The 17,089-nt window shown below is 38.8% G+C and overlaps 1 protein-coding gene across 1 annotated transcript in view; it reads right to left on the bottom strand.

The window, feature by feature from the left end:
- Positions 1 to 17,089, bottom strand: part of cdh13 (cadherin 13, H-cadherin (heart)) — a 467,661-nt gene that overhangs the window by 256,250 nt on the left and 194,322 nt on the right. Inside the window, exon 5 of the mRNA XM_079825536.1 lies at positions 7,859 to 8,011. Within this exon, the coding sequence (XP_079681662.1) occupies positions 7,859 to 8,011 (153 nt within the window). The remainder of the gene's footprint in view (positions 1 to 7,858; positions 8,012 to 17,089) is intronic.

The raw sequence follows: 17,089 nt of genomic DNA, 5'->3' as shown, positions 1-17,089 counted from the left end.
TGCTTACAAGAATGAACCTCATTGGTTCTTGCAGAAGCTCAAACGTGCTGTTTATCACAAGAATGAACCTCATTGGTTCTTGCGGAAGCTTAAACGTGCTGCTTAACATGAGAATGAACCTCATTGGTTCTTGCTAAAGCTCAAATGTGCTGCTTAACAAAAGAATGAACCTCATTGGTTCTTGCGGAAGCTCAAACATGCTGCTTAACACAAGAATGAACCTCATTGGTTCTTGCAGAAGCTCAAACGTGCTGCTTAACACGACAATGAACCTCATTGGTTCTTGAGGAAGCTCAAAAATGCTGCTTACAAGAATGAACCTCATTGGTTCTTGCTAAAGCTCAAATGTGCTGCTTAACAAAAGAATGAACCTCACTGGTTCTTGCGGAAGCTCAAACGTGCTGCTTAACACAAGAATGAAACTCATTGGTTCTTGCGGAAGCTCAAACGTGCTGTGTAACACGAGAATGAACCTCACTGGTTCTTGCGGAAGCTCAAACCTGCTGCTTAACACAAGAATGAACCTCATTGGTTCTTGCTGAAGCTCAAACGTGCTGCTTAACACAACAATGAACCTCATTGGTTCTTGAGGAAGCTCAAACGTGCTGCTTAACACAAGAATGAACCTCATTGTTTCTTCCGGAAGCTCAAACGTGCTGCTTACAAGAATGAACCTCATTGGTTCTTGCGGAAGCTCAAACGTGCTGCGTAACACGAGAATGAACCTCACTGGTTCTTGCTGAAGCTCAAACGTGCTGCTTATAAGAATGAACCTCATTGGTGCTTGCGGAAGCTCAAATGTGCTGCTTACAAGAATTAACCTCATTGGTTCTTGCAGAAGCTCAAACGTGCTGCTTATCACAAGAATGAACCTCATTGGTTCTTGCGGAAGCTTAAACGTGCTGCTTAACACGAGAATGAACCTCATTGGTTCTTGCAGAAGCTCAAACGTGCTGCTTAACAAAAGAATGAACCTCATTGGTTCTTGCGGAAGCTCAAACATGCTGCTTAACACAAGAATGAACCTCATTGGTTCTTGCTAAAGCTCAAACGTGCTGCTTAACACAAGAATGAACCTCATTGGTTCTTGCGGAAGCTTAAACGTGCTGCTTAACACGACAATGAACCTCATTGGTTCTTGCGGAAGCTCAAACGTGCTGCTTAACACAAGAATGAACCTCATTGGTTCTTGCTAAAGCTCAAACGTGCTGCTTAACACAAGAATGAACCTCATTGGTTCTTGCGGAAGCTTAAACGTGCTGTGTAACATGAGAATGAACCTCATTGGTTCTTGTTGAAGCTCAAACGAGCTGCTTACAAGAATGAACCTCATTGGTTCTTGCAGAAGCTCAAACATGCTGCGTAACACAAGAATGAACCTCATTGGTTCTTGCCCATCAAGCGAACATGCTTGAGCTTCCGTTTACCAAAACTGATTTGTTAGTTGATAAATGTTTATATTGTGAATAAAAGCCTAAATTCGATCTGATCATCACATAAAGCGATCCTGTCTCTTTAGAAAATGTTGGACTAAACTGCTCAATTCATATGGATTGGTTTTACCATCTCTTTATGAACTTTTTGAAGCATCAAAATGGTAGTTGGGTATGTCAACGGAACTTAAGTCTTACGGGCTTGGAACAACATGAAGATGAGTAATTAATGACAGAATTTAATTTTTTGGGGTGAACTATCTCTATAAGTCTTTTTGTCCAATTTTCAAATACATTTTTGCTTCAAATCAAAGTTTGTAGTGTTGTGATTCACCTCATAGCTGATTGTCTTGGTTCATGGCTTATAACGTTTTGACAAATACTTTTTTATAATACCCCTATGGGAAAAATTAATGGGGAAAATGCGTCTGGAACCAGCGCCACTGAAAAAGGGGATGGGTGGTAATGCACTCTATTTAGAAAACACACAGCAACACCTTTGCAACCACCCAAAATACCCTTGCATTCACTTATTAACGTGCTGATAACTGAAACACCATAACAACCAGCAAACAACACCCTACAGCAGCCACAAAATGACACCCTAAAACATTCCCTAAAACAAACAAAAAAACACTTTAGAACACTTTAGCGACCTCACTACAACACTTTGGGAACCAAAAAACACATCATAGTGGCACCTTTGCAGCGTGCAAGTTTGTCTCCTCTTTGCTTAGAAAATCAAGATAGAAAATCTATTTTTTGATTTAGAAAAGTAAAAATGCTATTTGTTCACATGGCTCATAAGGCAACTAATGCACACACATGCCAGTGGGGAGAAATAAACAGCAGAGAGTAAAAAGTTGCTGCCAGGAACTGCTGCGAGTTGAGCCCTGCAGAGTCAATGACTAAGATACACAGCAGTGATGCGGCACCGCCTGCAAAAACAATCTCTGGCCTGGATCCCCCCTCCCCGTATGCGCTGTACTGGGCCGCACTGGCTCCCGCATGCCTGTGATTACTCCTAGTGTGAGATTGGCTGGAATTAGCTGTGGTGTAATTACTCCTGATGTGCTGCAGAGGGATCAGCCGGAAAATGCGGTTATTCCCACCAGTGTGGCATGGGAATTAAGTGAAGTGTTGCGGCACGGAGGTGTTGCACTACATATGTGTGTGTGAGGTGGTTGAGGCGAGAAAGGAACTGGCCCATATGTGTGATTAGATGGAGAACAGAATGCCATTAGAGGTCAGGGGCTCCAAGGCTCTCAGCCATAGCAGGTGAGCTAGTGGATTATTACAATTCTGAAATTCCCACCAATCGGATGTGACTCGTTCCCAATATACGGTGGCCCAATAGTGCACAACACAACGAAATTGCCACAACACAACGGAAATGCCCCCTTTCTCGGCCACTATAGTATAGAGGGTAAGTTAAATCTAAGGAATTTAAACCATAGGTAATGGTTTAACAAAATTAAAATTTTGGATATTTTACTGTAGTAGCCTACCCATTTTTTTTTAAACCATTAGCCAACTAATTTATATAGCTATGCAAATTTAAAGTGTCATTTAAAAAGCCTGGTACAGTAAAAGCTGTTTAAAATAAGTAATATTGTTATTACCTCTAGTTCGAAGACCAAATTTTAGCCGTGGGTGACCGTGGGAAAATTTTTTAGTGACCGCGAGAAATAGTAATGTGAAATTAATTCAACAGTATTAATATGTGCAAAGTCCAAGGGTCCATAAAAAAAACATTGGTTTGGATTTTGTTAGTCGATTACACTGTGAAATGGGCTGATTGCACAACAGACGGCTCTATTGGCCCATATGGAAAATTTAAGGGTTCATAAAAATATACTGGTACAGTAAAAACTGTAAAAATAAATAAATAATGGATTTCGTTAGTCCATTAACACTATAGTATAAAGCTTGCATGTTTAGTTTTGACACACCTCTATAGAAACAGCACCGTGGATGGGCTGATTTTGCAATAGAATGATAATGTATTGTAATCTGATAATGTAGAATGATAATGCCGTAACCATGTCTTGAACATGGGGGGGGGGGGTGTAGTCATATTCTACACATGACAAAAATGTGTAGAATATGTCAAATTTGTTCTGCTGAAATATTAAATCTTCTCTTTGAAGAACTTTACTCAAACTAGTTTCATTTATCACCTGAGAACACAACATCTCGAACAGCATACCAAGTTTAGGTAACACTTTAGTTTAGGGTCCAATTCATACTATGAACGTTGCTTATTAGCATGCATATTACTAGGATATTGGCTGTTTATTAATACTTATAAAGCACATATTAATGCATTATTCTGCATGACCGTATTCGGCATCCCTTAATCCATACCCAGTACCTAAACTTAATAACTACCTTACTAACAAGTAATTAGAGGTAATTAGGAGTTGAGGCAAAAGACTTATTTATCAATAGTGAGAATTGGCCTTAAACTAAAGTGTGACCCAAGTTTAATTACCTAAATGTAATTACCAAAACCTTGTTTTCAGTTATCGTTTTCAGCTTCAGTTTCGATGTTTCTGTAAAAAAATAATTTCGGTGAATCACTAAAAGTAAGAGTTATCATTGTCAGAAAGACAGCCAACAGATGTAAAAACAGCTGCGGTTAGCATCATTCCTTCATCAAGATAGAAGTGTGTGAGCATTAGTGCTGTAAAATGTCAAGCTTTGATGTGCATGCGCTCGTCGCATGCTTTCGAGATTGCGGGTGGTGTGGATGTGAGAAAAAGAGAGATAAGGAGATGTAAATGTCAAGTGCTCTGGCGAGTGAGGGCTTTGATCCCAACTGGGGTCTGCGTACCTGAGATTACCCTCCTCTTCAGAGGACACAACTGCTCTGCCATGACCACAAGGCCTGAACCAAAATAGAAAGCTATCTGCAGTGTCGGGGCAGCTACACTGGAACTGTAGCTTAAAGCTAATCATAATTTGAAACTGTTAAACCCACAGTCAAGCTACTGTTTGGGGGAAAAAAGAATTTAGCTACACTACAAGCTACAAACAAAAAGATTATGTTTAATGACATGATTTAATCAGAGCTGACTTTTTGCTGCATTAATGAATGTCAGTGGGTTGACAGTAGCAAACTTCAAATGCTGAATTGTTCTAAATTCAACTAAAACCGTCAAAAATAGTTAATTCCTATGACAATGAGAATAATTTAATTTGAAATGACTCAGTAGAATAAATTAGACTTTCCGATGCTACATACACTACTGTCAAATTTGTTTGGTATTTTAATCCTTTAAATTACTCAAAAGTGACAGTAAAAAATTTTTTTTACATATTACAAAAATTCTACTTCAAATAAATGCTGTTTTTAAGACTTTATATTCATCAAAAATTTTATCATTTTCCACACACACAAAAAATAAAAATAAAGCAGCAAACCATTGAACATTGTTTTCAATATTGAAAAGAAAATTAATTTAAATAAATATTTATTGAGAACCAAACCAGCATATTAGAATGATTTCTCAAGGATCACGATGTGAAGAAAAAACACGGCTTTGCCATCACAGGAATACATTATATATAAAAATATATATAAAATGTAATTTAATAATATTTCACAATATTACTTTATTAAAAAAAAAAAAAAGTAATCCTACCACAAGCACTGCACTACTTTGAAAACATCTAAACATACTTAAAGGGATAGTTCAACTTACAGAAAAAGTGTAGGGTGAATTCAGGGGGATTGGGACACTTTTTCCAAGTCATCTCAATGGCAAAAAGTGTCCCAATCACCCGGAAATCACACTGAAATCACCCTAACTGACGTGACGTAGACATTACACTTTCTTCATAAATTGAATATGAAAAGCGGTATGGCAGAAGCAGGATATTTTACTTATATGGATCTTTTTCTTACAAAAATGCATCGCTTCGCTTTAGAAAGCCTTTATTAACCCCCTGGAGCCGTGTGGATTACTTTTATAATGGATGGATGCACTTTTTTGGGATTAAAATGTATGGCTCCCATTCACAGCCATTATAAAGCTTGGATTAGCCAGGACATTTTTTAATATAACCCTGATTATATTCGTCTGAAAGAAGAATGTCATACAGTATACACCTAGGATGGCTTGAGGGTGAGAAAATCATGGGGTAATCTTTATTTTTGGGTGAACCATAACGTTAAGCATCGCTACTTTTAGACAGTTACTTCCCAAAATCTGTTAATATTCCCTTCCAACTCAAGCACATTTCCTCAGCTGGTGGAGGATGCCAGCAAGTAAGTGATTTGAAATCTGCCATCTTTCCTCACAGAACTTTTGGGCCAAACACACACCCTCACCCGACTTAAAGTTTGATGTGCCTTGAGCAAGAACAGCGTGTGTGCTATAGCTCCACAAAAAAAGCAATAATATAAGGAATGATCTCTTATTAGAAAAAGAAGACTTGAAAAGACAAGCCAAGGCGTCAGGCTGACAGAGATTTTTCAAAAACGTTACTAAGAACACTTTATCGAAGCATACCAGTGGGGCACAACAAAACGAGGGAGGAAGTAGAGCAACTCTTATTTTATTAAAGCTGTTAGCCAGACATGTGGATATCAAACTAAGCAGTGCCGCTTTAGTTCTCCTCTACAGGGGGATAGAAAACCAGGTAAACCCTCCTTTATCTGTCAAACGACAGAGGACACAAAGAGAAAGAGAACAAGAGCTACCGAATTCTTGAATCAAAGTAACAGCTTGCTCAACTGAGCAAACAATTCAAAGGAATCGTATTGTCTATCTTGTTATCTGGAGTTGCCACAGGGTGGTCCTTTCTTTTGGCGAAGCTCTAAATATTGAAAGGTCTCACCTTTTTTTTGGTTAAAGACACCACAAAATGTATTTTATGTTTTGATGAATTGCCTATTAAAACAAGAAGGGGGTAGGATTTATCCTACCCCCTTCTTGTAGGATTTAAGGGATAGCCAATAAGCTTTAGTCCTGCACCCGCTGACAAGATAAATTATTTTCAGATTGATGTTTCCAGGTATCACAGACCTTATTTTATTTTTTACATTATTCTAGAGAGCATCTGATTGGACAAAACATTTGTGTAGTCTAACAATTCTAAGCCTAAAAATTGTCTCAAAGTTACACCGTTTTTAAGATTGAAAAAAAGTCTCACTTTTTTATTTTTTTATATATATGTTTTTATGCTCACCAAGGCTGCATTTATTTGGTTAAAAATACAGTAAATACATTAATACTATTATGATTTGAAATAACTGATTTCAAATTGAATATATTTAAAAATGTAATTTATTCCTGTGATGTCAAAGCTGAATTTTCAGCATTATTACATTATGACAGTCTTCGGTGTCACATGATCCTTGATAAATCATTCTAATATGCTGATTTCGTGCTAAAGTAACATTTCTTATCAATGTTGAACAAGGTTGGGCTTCTTAATATTTTTGTTGAAATTGTGCTATTTTTTTAATTAAAAGTTCAAAAGAACAATTTATTTGAAATAGAAATCTTTTGTAACATTATTCGTCTTTACTATCACTTTGGATCAATGTAATGTATCATTTCTGAATAATAGTATTATTTATTTTCTTTTTAAATGACTGAACACAGACTTTGGAGCAGTAGTGTACACTCTAAAAAAAAAAGATTCTATATGGCACCAAAAATGGTTCTTGGTTCGTAATCATAGGGGAACCTTTTTAAGTGCTATATAGCACCAATTTTGGTGCTTCAGTGGTTCTTCAGCGATTCTTCAGAGGTTCTTCACCGGTTCTTTGACTAAGGTGCTATAAAGCACCTCTAAAGAACCGCTGAAGAACCACTGAAGCACCAAAATTGGTGCTATATAGCACTAAAAAAGGTTCCCCTATGATATGCCATATAGAACCTTTTTTTTTTAGAGTGTAAGACACATGGACTAAAAGCCACAAAACTAAAATTTTGATTCAATGAGGTCTTAAAAGAGAGTTTTTTCCCCTTCTTTTAAAGCTATCAAATAAACCAAAGTAAGTCACCGTCAGACCACCGTGTTCGCACACACAAACTCGCAACCCACATTAGCCGAGTGTCTGACAGGCCAGCTGACAGCTGCATCATTGATCTCGCACACGTTGTGTAGAATAACTGCCTCCTCTAACTGTAGTCCCACATCCTGTACAGCAGTCGGCTTTCCTTCACTGAGATGCTCACTGGCTGCCGAAGAGACACGAGTCATTGCAGCCATTAATCGCCTTGATGCATGGAGTGAAGCTGAAACATATTTTCTTTTCGATTAGGGACGTTTGGTTATTCGCGCAACAGTCTGATATGATTTAAATAAACCTGCAGATTTCATGAGGAGCTCTTTAACTACATATTAACTGACAGTATGCAGTGGAGGAAACAGAACGCGGTAGATAACAGATTTAATATCTCACTCACATGGTAGTACGCAATGGCCTCTCGGTCCAGGGCTCGGCTAACCGCCACCTCTCCTGTCAGTCGGTTGATGCTGAACACACCCTTAGGGTCTTGATCTGCTCCCCTTCCTGTCAGACGGAAGATGTGGTCTTCCTTCATGTCAGATGAGATCACCTAGATCACAGGATTGTACCCATAAACATGTGAATAAAACAAAGTTAGAAACCACTAAACAAATGTAAATACAAATAGATAATCTGTTGGTAACCTAAATACTAATATCTCTTTATTTTTTCTTAATATTGGATTGAACAATAAATGCTCCAATTTCTGCACAAAATGTTTGATGGATGGATGGAACAAAGGACGGATGCAACAAAGGAATGATGGATGGATGGATGAATGGATGAATGGATGGAAGGATGGATGGATGATGGAAGAAATAAAGGAATGAAGGATGGATGGATGGATGGATGGATGGGAGGGAGGGAGAGAGGGAGGGAGGGAGGAAGGATAGATGGAAGGAAGGATGGATGGATGGATGGAAGGATGGTATGGTGATGGAAGTATGGAGGGAGTAAGGAAGGAAGGAAGAAGGATGAACGGATGGACAGATGGATGGTTGGATGGATGGATGGATGGATGGAAGGAAGGAAGGAAGGAAGGAAGGAAGGAAGGAAGGAAGGAAGGAAGGAAGGAAGGAAGGAAGGAAGGAAGGAAGGAAGGAAGGAAGGAAGGAAGGAAGGAAGGAAGGAAGGAAGGAAGGAAAGATGATGGATGGATGGATGGATGGATGGATGAATGGATGGAAGGAAGGAAGGATGATGATGGATGGATGGAAGGAGGGAAGGAAAGAAGGAATGAAGGAGGGAAGGATGGATGGAAGGATGATGGATGTATGGATGGAAGAAAGGATGGATGAAAGGAAGGAAGGATGGAAGGAAGGATGGATGGATGAAAGGAAGGAAGGAAGGAAGGAAGGAAAGATGGATGAATGGATGGATGGATGGATGGAAGGATGATGATAGATGGATAGATGGAAGGAAGGAAGGAAGGAAGGAAGGAAGGAAGGAAGGAAGGAAGGAAGGAAGGAAGGAAGGAAGGAAGGAAGGAAGGAAGGAAGGAAGGAAGGAAGGAAGGAAAGATGGATGAATGGATGGATGGATGGATGGATGGATGGATGGAAGGATGATGATAGATGGATAGATGGAAGGAAGGAAGGAAGGAAGGAAGGAAGGAAGGATGGATGGATGATGATGAATGGATCGAAGGAAGGAAGGAAGGAAGGAAGGAAGGATGGGTGTAAGGATGGATGGATGGAAGGAAGGATGGAATGATGATGGATGGATGGATGGATGGATGGATGGATGGATGGATGGATGGATGGAAGGAAGGAATGAAGAAAGGAAGGATGGATAGATGGAAGGATGGATGGAAGGATGGAAAGATGATGGATGGATGGATGGATGGATGGAAGAATGATGGATGGATGGAAGGAAGGAAGGAAGGATGATGGAAGGAAGGAAGGATGATGGAAGGAAGGAAGGAAGGAAGGAAGGAAGGAAGGAAGGATGGATGGATGGATGGATGGATGGATGGATGGATGGATGGATGGATGGATGGATGGATGGATGGATGGATGGATGGATGGATGGATGGATGGATGGATGGATGGATGGATGGAAGAATGATGGATGGAAGGAAGGAAGGATGGATGGATGGATGGATGGAAGGATAATAATAATATTTAGTTGTCCTTTTAGGCATCATGACATAACTGAGAATCAAAACAATCGGTCAATCAATAATCCACAATAAAACACAATGCAGACAGTTGGTGTGTAGATTTGTCATTTGTTCAAGTTTGTCAGCAGTACTTACATGCGACTGGATAAATGCAGCAAAGTCCATTGTGTTGCAAGTTAGAAGCAAAGAAAACAAGAAACGTTAATTACACAGACACACAAACAGTTATGTGTGAATATAACATGCACACATGCTAAATATACTTTCATTTGCTGACTCTCACATTTTAAATATGAAATAATCACCAAACGATCCTTGCTGGAAATGATGAACACACATAAGTCTCAAACCATGATATAACACCACTCTCCACGTGATTCTGTTAACGCAGGGTTTTAATGAAGTCGCTGATGCTTTATTATATTAAAAACACTTTATTGACTAGTGTGACCAGTGCTACCACCTGCAGTTCATTTGGCTTTTTTGCATATTTTGTGCAAATTAGATTAAAAGTTGTTTTATCAGAGCAATAAACCACAGTGCGTGTATCGAATCACAGAGGCTGCCCATGTTGAACTCTCCTGTATCTTGTAATTAAGCTTAAGATGAAATATACCATTTAGAAAATGAATCCAAGCAAAGGAATTGCCCACACGAAAAGCCCCTGTTAGCTTTATTTATCTTCCCCACACAGATCCTTTCTGCCAGATCATACACTAATACTGTTTTTCTCCTTTATAATTACAGGCTCTGTTAACTCAAGGAACATTATTATTCTGAGAAATACACCGAGTGGTTTCGCTAAGACTCTGGTGAACACAAATGCAGGCTTCACCGGAGGAGGCCTTCAAATCCTCGTGTATTTACTGTGGCCGGCAAACAGCTGTGAAATTGCAGAATTTTATAGCACAATGAAAGCTATCTTGTTTAGTGGACGGGCTGTTAATGTACGCGTCTGTAACATGGGCCGAAGTGAATCGTGAAAACAGCTAAGCAGTCACGCAGACAGAAACACAATTACACACATACAGTACTGCATACATTCATATTTTCTTGAGATGCAATTGTCTCTATTGTTTCATATAAAGCTAGATAGTATTGCAGAAAACAAATGTAGACAATAACACATTTTTGTGCTTCTTTTTAAAGACATCATTTCTCTTTGTGAAGTATGGTAACCCTTAAAGAAAAAAAGTCTACTTCAACTTAATTTTTTTAAGTATACATAAGTAAAGTTCAAGTATAATTTTAAGTATACTTTATGTAGTAAGTAAACTAATTTCAATGTACTACTAGTACACTTGTAAATTTACTATTTCAATACCACTTGCGACTAAATTGGCCTCCTTTTTAGGGTATAAAAGTATATTTTCAGAATTGGGACACCCTTCCAAATCATTGAATTCAGGTGTTCCAATCACATCCATGGCCACAGGTGTATAAAATCAAGCACCTAGGCATGCAGACTGCTTCTACAAACATTTGTGAAAGAATGTGTCGCTCTCAGGAGTTCAGTGAATTAAAGCGTGGTACCGTGATAGGTTGCCACCTGTGCAATAAGTCAAATGCCACGTAAAAATCACAGAGCGGGGTCAGCGCATGCTGAGGCGCACAGTGCGCAAAAGTCGCCAACTTTCTTTCGCAGAGTTAATAGCTACACACATCCAAACTTCGTATGGCCTTCAGATTAGCTCATGAACAGTGCGTAGAGAGCTTCACGGAATGGGTTTCCATCTCCGAGCAGCTTCATCCAACCCTTACATTACCAAGTGCAATGCAAAGCGTCGATTGCAGTGGTGTAACGCACGCCGCCACTGGACTCTAGAGCAGTGGAAACGTGTTCTCTGGAGTGACGAATCACGCTTCTCTGTCTAGCAATCCAATGGACGAGTTTGGGTTTGGTGGTTGCCAGGAAAACAGTACTTGCCCTACTGCAGGGGTGGGCAACTCCAGTCCTCGAGGGCCACTGTCCTGCAAAGTTTAGGTCCAACCCTGATAAAACTCACCTGCCTGTAGCCTTCTAGTAATCCTGAAGACATTGATTAGCTGGTTCAGGTGTGTTTGATTAGGGTTGGAGCTAAACTCTGCAGGACAGTGGCCCTCGAGGACTGGAGTTGCCCACCCCTGGCCTACTGCATTGTGCCAAGTGTAAAGTTGTTGTGTGGGGTTGTTTATCAGGGTTCGGGCTTGGCCCCTTAGTTCAGGGAAAGGAACTCTTAATGCTTCAGCATACCAAGACATTTTGGAAAATTTCATGCTCCCAACTTTGTAGGAACATTTTGAGGATGGCCCCTTCCTGTTCCAACCTGACTGCGCACCAGTGCACAAAGCAACGTCCATAAAGACATGGATGAGCGAGTTTGGTGTGGAGGAACTTGACTGGCCTGCCTCAACCCGATAGAAATGAAAGCTCTAGCGTAAAGTTCTCATCAGCGTATAAAAGATGGTCACTTACACACACACATGTCTGAGTTCACAGATGCTGAAGCCAACATTTACCTCCATCCTCCCCACCACCACCACCACCAGGATGGTCCCCACCTATACCTCCCAGGGGGTCGGCTGCGCCCCTGCCTTCATCTTCAGGCAGGAAATGCAGAGTCCGTTACCCTCGAGACGGGAGTTACGGACGGGGCCTACGCCAAAGAAACTCTAAATATAATACTTGCTGGTCTGTTAATAAATGTGTTACTTCTTGTACTCATCTGGCTTCCCGAGTCTTTCTGGTTGAACTCCTTTGGGATGAATTAGAGCAGAGACTGCGAACCAGGCCTTCTCGTCCAACATCAGTGCCTGACCTTACAAATGCGCTTCTAAAAGAATGGTCAAAAATTCCCATAAACACACTCCTAAACCTTGAGGTAAGCCTTCCCAGAAGAGTTGAAGCTGTTATAGCTGCAAATGGTGGGCCAACTCCATATTAAACCCTATGGATTAAGAAGGGAATGTCATTAATGTTCAAGTGCATGTAAAGTCAGACGGTGCAAAACTTTTGCCAATATAGTGTATGTGACAAATTTGTGCAGAACATATGTGCAGCGAGGAGCGCATTCTTTTAAAACTGGAGGATTTTGCGGGGTGTTTTTCTCTCACATCCACAATCACTACAATGGACTGATGAGTGGAAACTAAACAAGCCGGAATGGCGCTTGAGAGTGCTTATATGTGAGTGATTATAAACGCATTAAACAGAGATCCTGTCGATTCACTGTAATATATAATTTATTCCCAACTTTTTCGTTTATTACAGGCTTTCAATCTGTGTGATTCTTGGTGGCACTCAGCCTGATGGTTTTGTTCAAGTGCTCGTTGGCGGGAGAAAAAAAAAAAGATGAAATAGTTGGTCAAATATGTTCTTAAACCTTATTAAATAATAAACCTCTTAAACCCAATTTCGTTTAACTGTATGAGCTGTATAACTGTTGAATTTTCATTTATTTCGGCATATTTTCTCACTCACAAATGTGACCATGGACCACAAAACCAGTCATAAGTGTACATTTTTTGAAATTGAGATTTAAACATCATCTGAAAGCTGAATAAATAAGCTTTCCATTGATGTATTGTTTGGTAGGATGACTATATTTGGCTGAGATACAACTATTTGAAGATCTGGAATCTGAGGGTGCAAAAAAAAAATCTAAATATTGAGAAAATCGCCTTTAAAGTTGTCCAAATGAAGTCCTTATGCATATTACTACTAATAATACATTTTGCATATATTCACGGTAGGAAATATACTAAATATCTTCATGGAACATGATCTTTACTTAATATCCTAATGATTATTAACATAAAAAAAATCATAATGTTGACCCATGCAATGTATTGTTGGCTATTGCCACAAATATCAAATATACCAGTGCAACTTATGACTGGTTTTAATTAATAATAATTTGTTACATTTATATAGCGCTTTTCTAAGCACTCAAAGTGCTTTACATAGAAGGGGGGAATCTCCTCAACCACCACCAATGTGCAGCATCCACCTGGATGATGCGACGGCAGCCATATTGCGCCAGAACGCCCACCACACACCAGCTGATTGGTGGAGAGGAGACAGAGAGGAGACAGAGAGGAGTGATGAAGCCAATCGCATATATATATATATATATATATATATATATATATATATATATATATATATATATATATATATATATATATATATATATATATATATATATATATATATATATATATATATATATATATATATATATATAAATATATATATATATATATATATATATATATATATAAATATATATATATATATATATAAATATAAATATAAATATATATATATATATATATATATAAATATATATATATATATATATATATATATATATATATATATATATATATATATATATATATATATATATATATATATATATATTATTAGGGATTATTAGGAGGCCATGATGGACAGGCAGGGGCCAATGGGCAAATTTGGCCAGGATTATTCACCTTTTACTCATGGTTTCTCAAAATAATACATAAAAGTATAGAATATAATAGCATAGTTAATAGCATGCCCATCTGCGCAACCGGGATTTAAACTGTGGCTCATGTCTTCTGCTGGTTAGATCATCATTAAAGAACTATCTGAACTGTTAAGTAACAGATATAAGATTAAAATAATATCAGATTTGTCTTATTTTAAATAAACACAAAAACAGAGATGAAAAATAAACTTAAGTAAGAAATATACTTTTGCTTTGGTTAAATAAATGTTCAGTGATATCTTCCAAAGATTTTTTAATTTTGTTGCATTTTTTTCTCTAAATAATTTTGATATGGCAACTAGTAACACTACACTCTAAAAAATGCTGGGTTAAAAATAACCCAAGTTGGGTTGAAAATGGACTAACCCAGCAATTGGGTTGGTTTAACCCAGCGGTTGGGTTAAATGTTTGCTTAAAATAACCCAATCGCTGGGTTAAAACAACCCAATTTTAACCCAGCATTTTTTAGAGTGTAAGTTCCGTCATGCTGGCATGTGTGGAAAGTTTTAAACCATGTGTGTTACAACTAACCCCGCGTTAGGTTGTGCCCCGCTCTCCCCTACACAGCACCTGTACTGCAACCTCCATTATTGAACAAATCAACATAACTGCATAAAAATGAATACAGAAGATCCAGAAAGGTGACCAGTTGCTTCATGATGAGAAAAACACAAAAAAATTCCAGGCTTGTCTGGTTTGCTGGTTTTAAAGGGGTTTTAGACATTTGTCAGACTGCTAAGCAAAACAGCTGGTTTAAGCTGTTTTCTGTTCAGCAGAGTTGCAGTTTCTTCACAAAAAGCCCAGGCAGGAAGCCCAGCAAAGTATTTTCCTACAGAGCAGGTAGCCTAGACCTGTGACACAATCATGATTGAATCCCACCGCAGGTCATCTGTAAATGAACTCTTCTGCCCATTGTGAGAGAGCCAAAAGATACCCGAACAATCTGCAGTGTCGCCTGTTTACAGCAGTCCCATGCCACAAGAGTCCGTCATGCTCAGTTATTCCTTCTCTTGTCTCTGAGTCGTGTCTGTTTTCCTCCCACACTGCTTTTGGCCTTGTGAAGAACTCCATAACGGCTCCGGGAATGTCTTGTGAGTGGTTGCTATGGAGGTTATTTTCATTCTTCAGTAAGCTGCACACAGCTGCAATATTGAGCCGATAAAACAATAATACACAACTTTTCTCTGTGTACTTCAGAGGTACTTTATTAAAGGTGTGGTAGTCTCCTTCAGCACAAGAGAGAATTAGAAGGGAACAGAAACGAAAGGAGCCATGGCTCCAGAGGAGTGGTGAGACGAAAAAGATGGAAGAGGGTGGAAATTGGACAGGGGGGAAAGACAGTAACAGTGGCCATAAATTGTGGCATTATACTTTAGATTTTATAGAAGGACTATCAAAGGAAAATAGTGATGATAGTGAATATAGTGAATATTATAGGCCTTTTTTTCATGTTAAAAAGGTCAAAAGGTTTTAAAAAAAAATATATATATATATATATATATATATGTCAAAAACGGAAAAATGGACATTCGTTTTGAGATTGGCTGAAGGTTTCTTAAATCATTTGTTTTTAAAGAGTAACTTTACACATTAGATGACAGAAAACGATGTAATCTGAATGTAAATTATAGGACGAAATGCATGAACTATTGAATTTCCAATAGCAATCTACTGTATAATCGCTATAATAGCGGTCATTGATCAGTATGTACAACCCCAAATCAGAAAAAGTTGGGACAGTATGGAAAACGAAAAAAAAAAAAAAGAAGTGATTTCTAAATTTACTTTGACTTATATTTCATTGCAGACAATATGAACACAAAATATTTCATGTTTTGTCTGGTCAACTTCATGTCATTTGTAAATATGCATCCTTTCCTGTCATTCAGACCTGCAACACATTTCAAAAAAAGTTGGGACAGTAAAGCATTTACCACTTTGTAATGTTGCCATTCCTTTTCACAACACTTAAAAGACGTTTAGAGACTGAAGACACCAAGTGATGAAGTGTTTCAGGTGTAATTTTGTCCCATTCTTCCTGCAAACAAGTCTTAAGGTGGGCAACAGTACAGGGTCTTCGTTGTCGCATTTTGCCACACATTCTCTATTGGAGACAGGTCGGAACTGCAGGCAGGCCAGTCAAGTACCCGTACCCTCTTCCTCCGCAGCCAGGACTTTGTAATGTGTGCAGAATGTGGTTTTGCATTGTCTTGTTGAAATATGCATGGACGTCCCTGGAAAAGATGTCTTCTTGAAGGCAGCATATTATGCTCCAAAATCTCTATGTACTTTTCAGCATTAATGGTGCCTTCACAGAAGTACAAGTTACCTTTGCCAAGGGCACTGACACAACCCCATACCATGACAGACCCTGGCTTTTGGACTTGTTGCTGGTAACAGTCTGGATGATCCTTTTCTTCTTTGGTCCGGAGCACACAGCGTCCATTCCTCCCAAAAAATACCTGAAATACTGATTCATCTGACCACAGTACACGTTTCCACTGTGTGATGGTCCATCCCAGATGCCTCCGAGCCCAGAGAAGTCGACGGCGCTTCTGGACACTGTTAACATAGGGATTCCTTTTTAACTGGCATTTGTGGATGTAACTACGCATTGTGGTACTTGACAAAGGTTTGCCAAAGTAGTCCTGAGCCCATGTGGTGATATCGCTTATAGATGAATGACGATTCTTGATGCAGTGCCGCCTGAGGGATCGGAGATCACGGTTGTTCAGCTTAGGCTTGCGCCCTTGTCCTTTACGCACTGAAATTCCTCCAGATTCCTTGAATCTTTTAATTATGTTATGCACTGTTGAATGTGAAATATCCAAATCTCTTCCTATCTTTCTTTGAGGAACATTGTTTTTAAACATTTCAATAATTTTCTCACGTATTTGTTGGCAAACTGGCGATCCTCGGCCCATCTTTGCTCCTAAAGGATTAGACCTTTCTTGGATGCTGCTTTTGTACCAAATCATAATTACAATCACCT

The sequence above is a fragment of the Gobio gobio genome, assembly GCF_949357685.1.
Source record: "Gobio gobio genome assembly, chromosome: 9".
Classification (NCBI taxonomy): Eukaryota; Metazoa; Chordata; class Actinopteri; order Cypriniformes; family Gobionidae; genus Gobio; species Gobio gobio.
The sequence above is the reverse complement of the archived record's forward strand: the minus strand, read 5'-3'. Positions and strand labels throughout refer to the sequence as shown.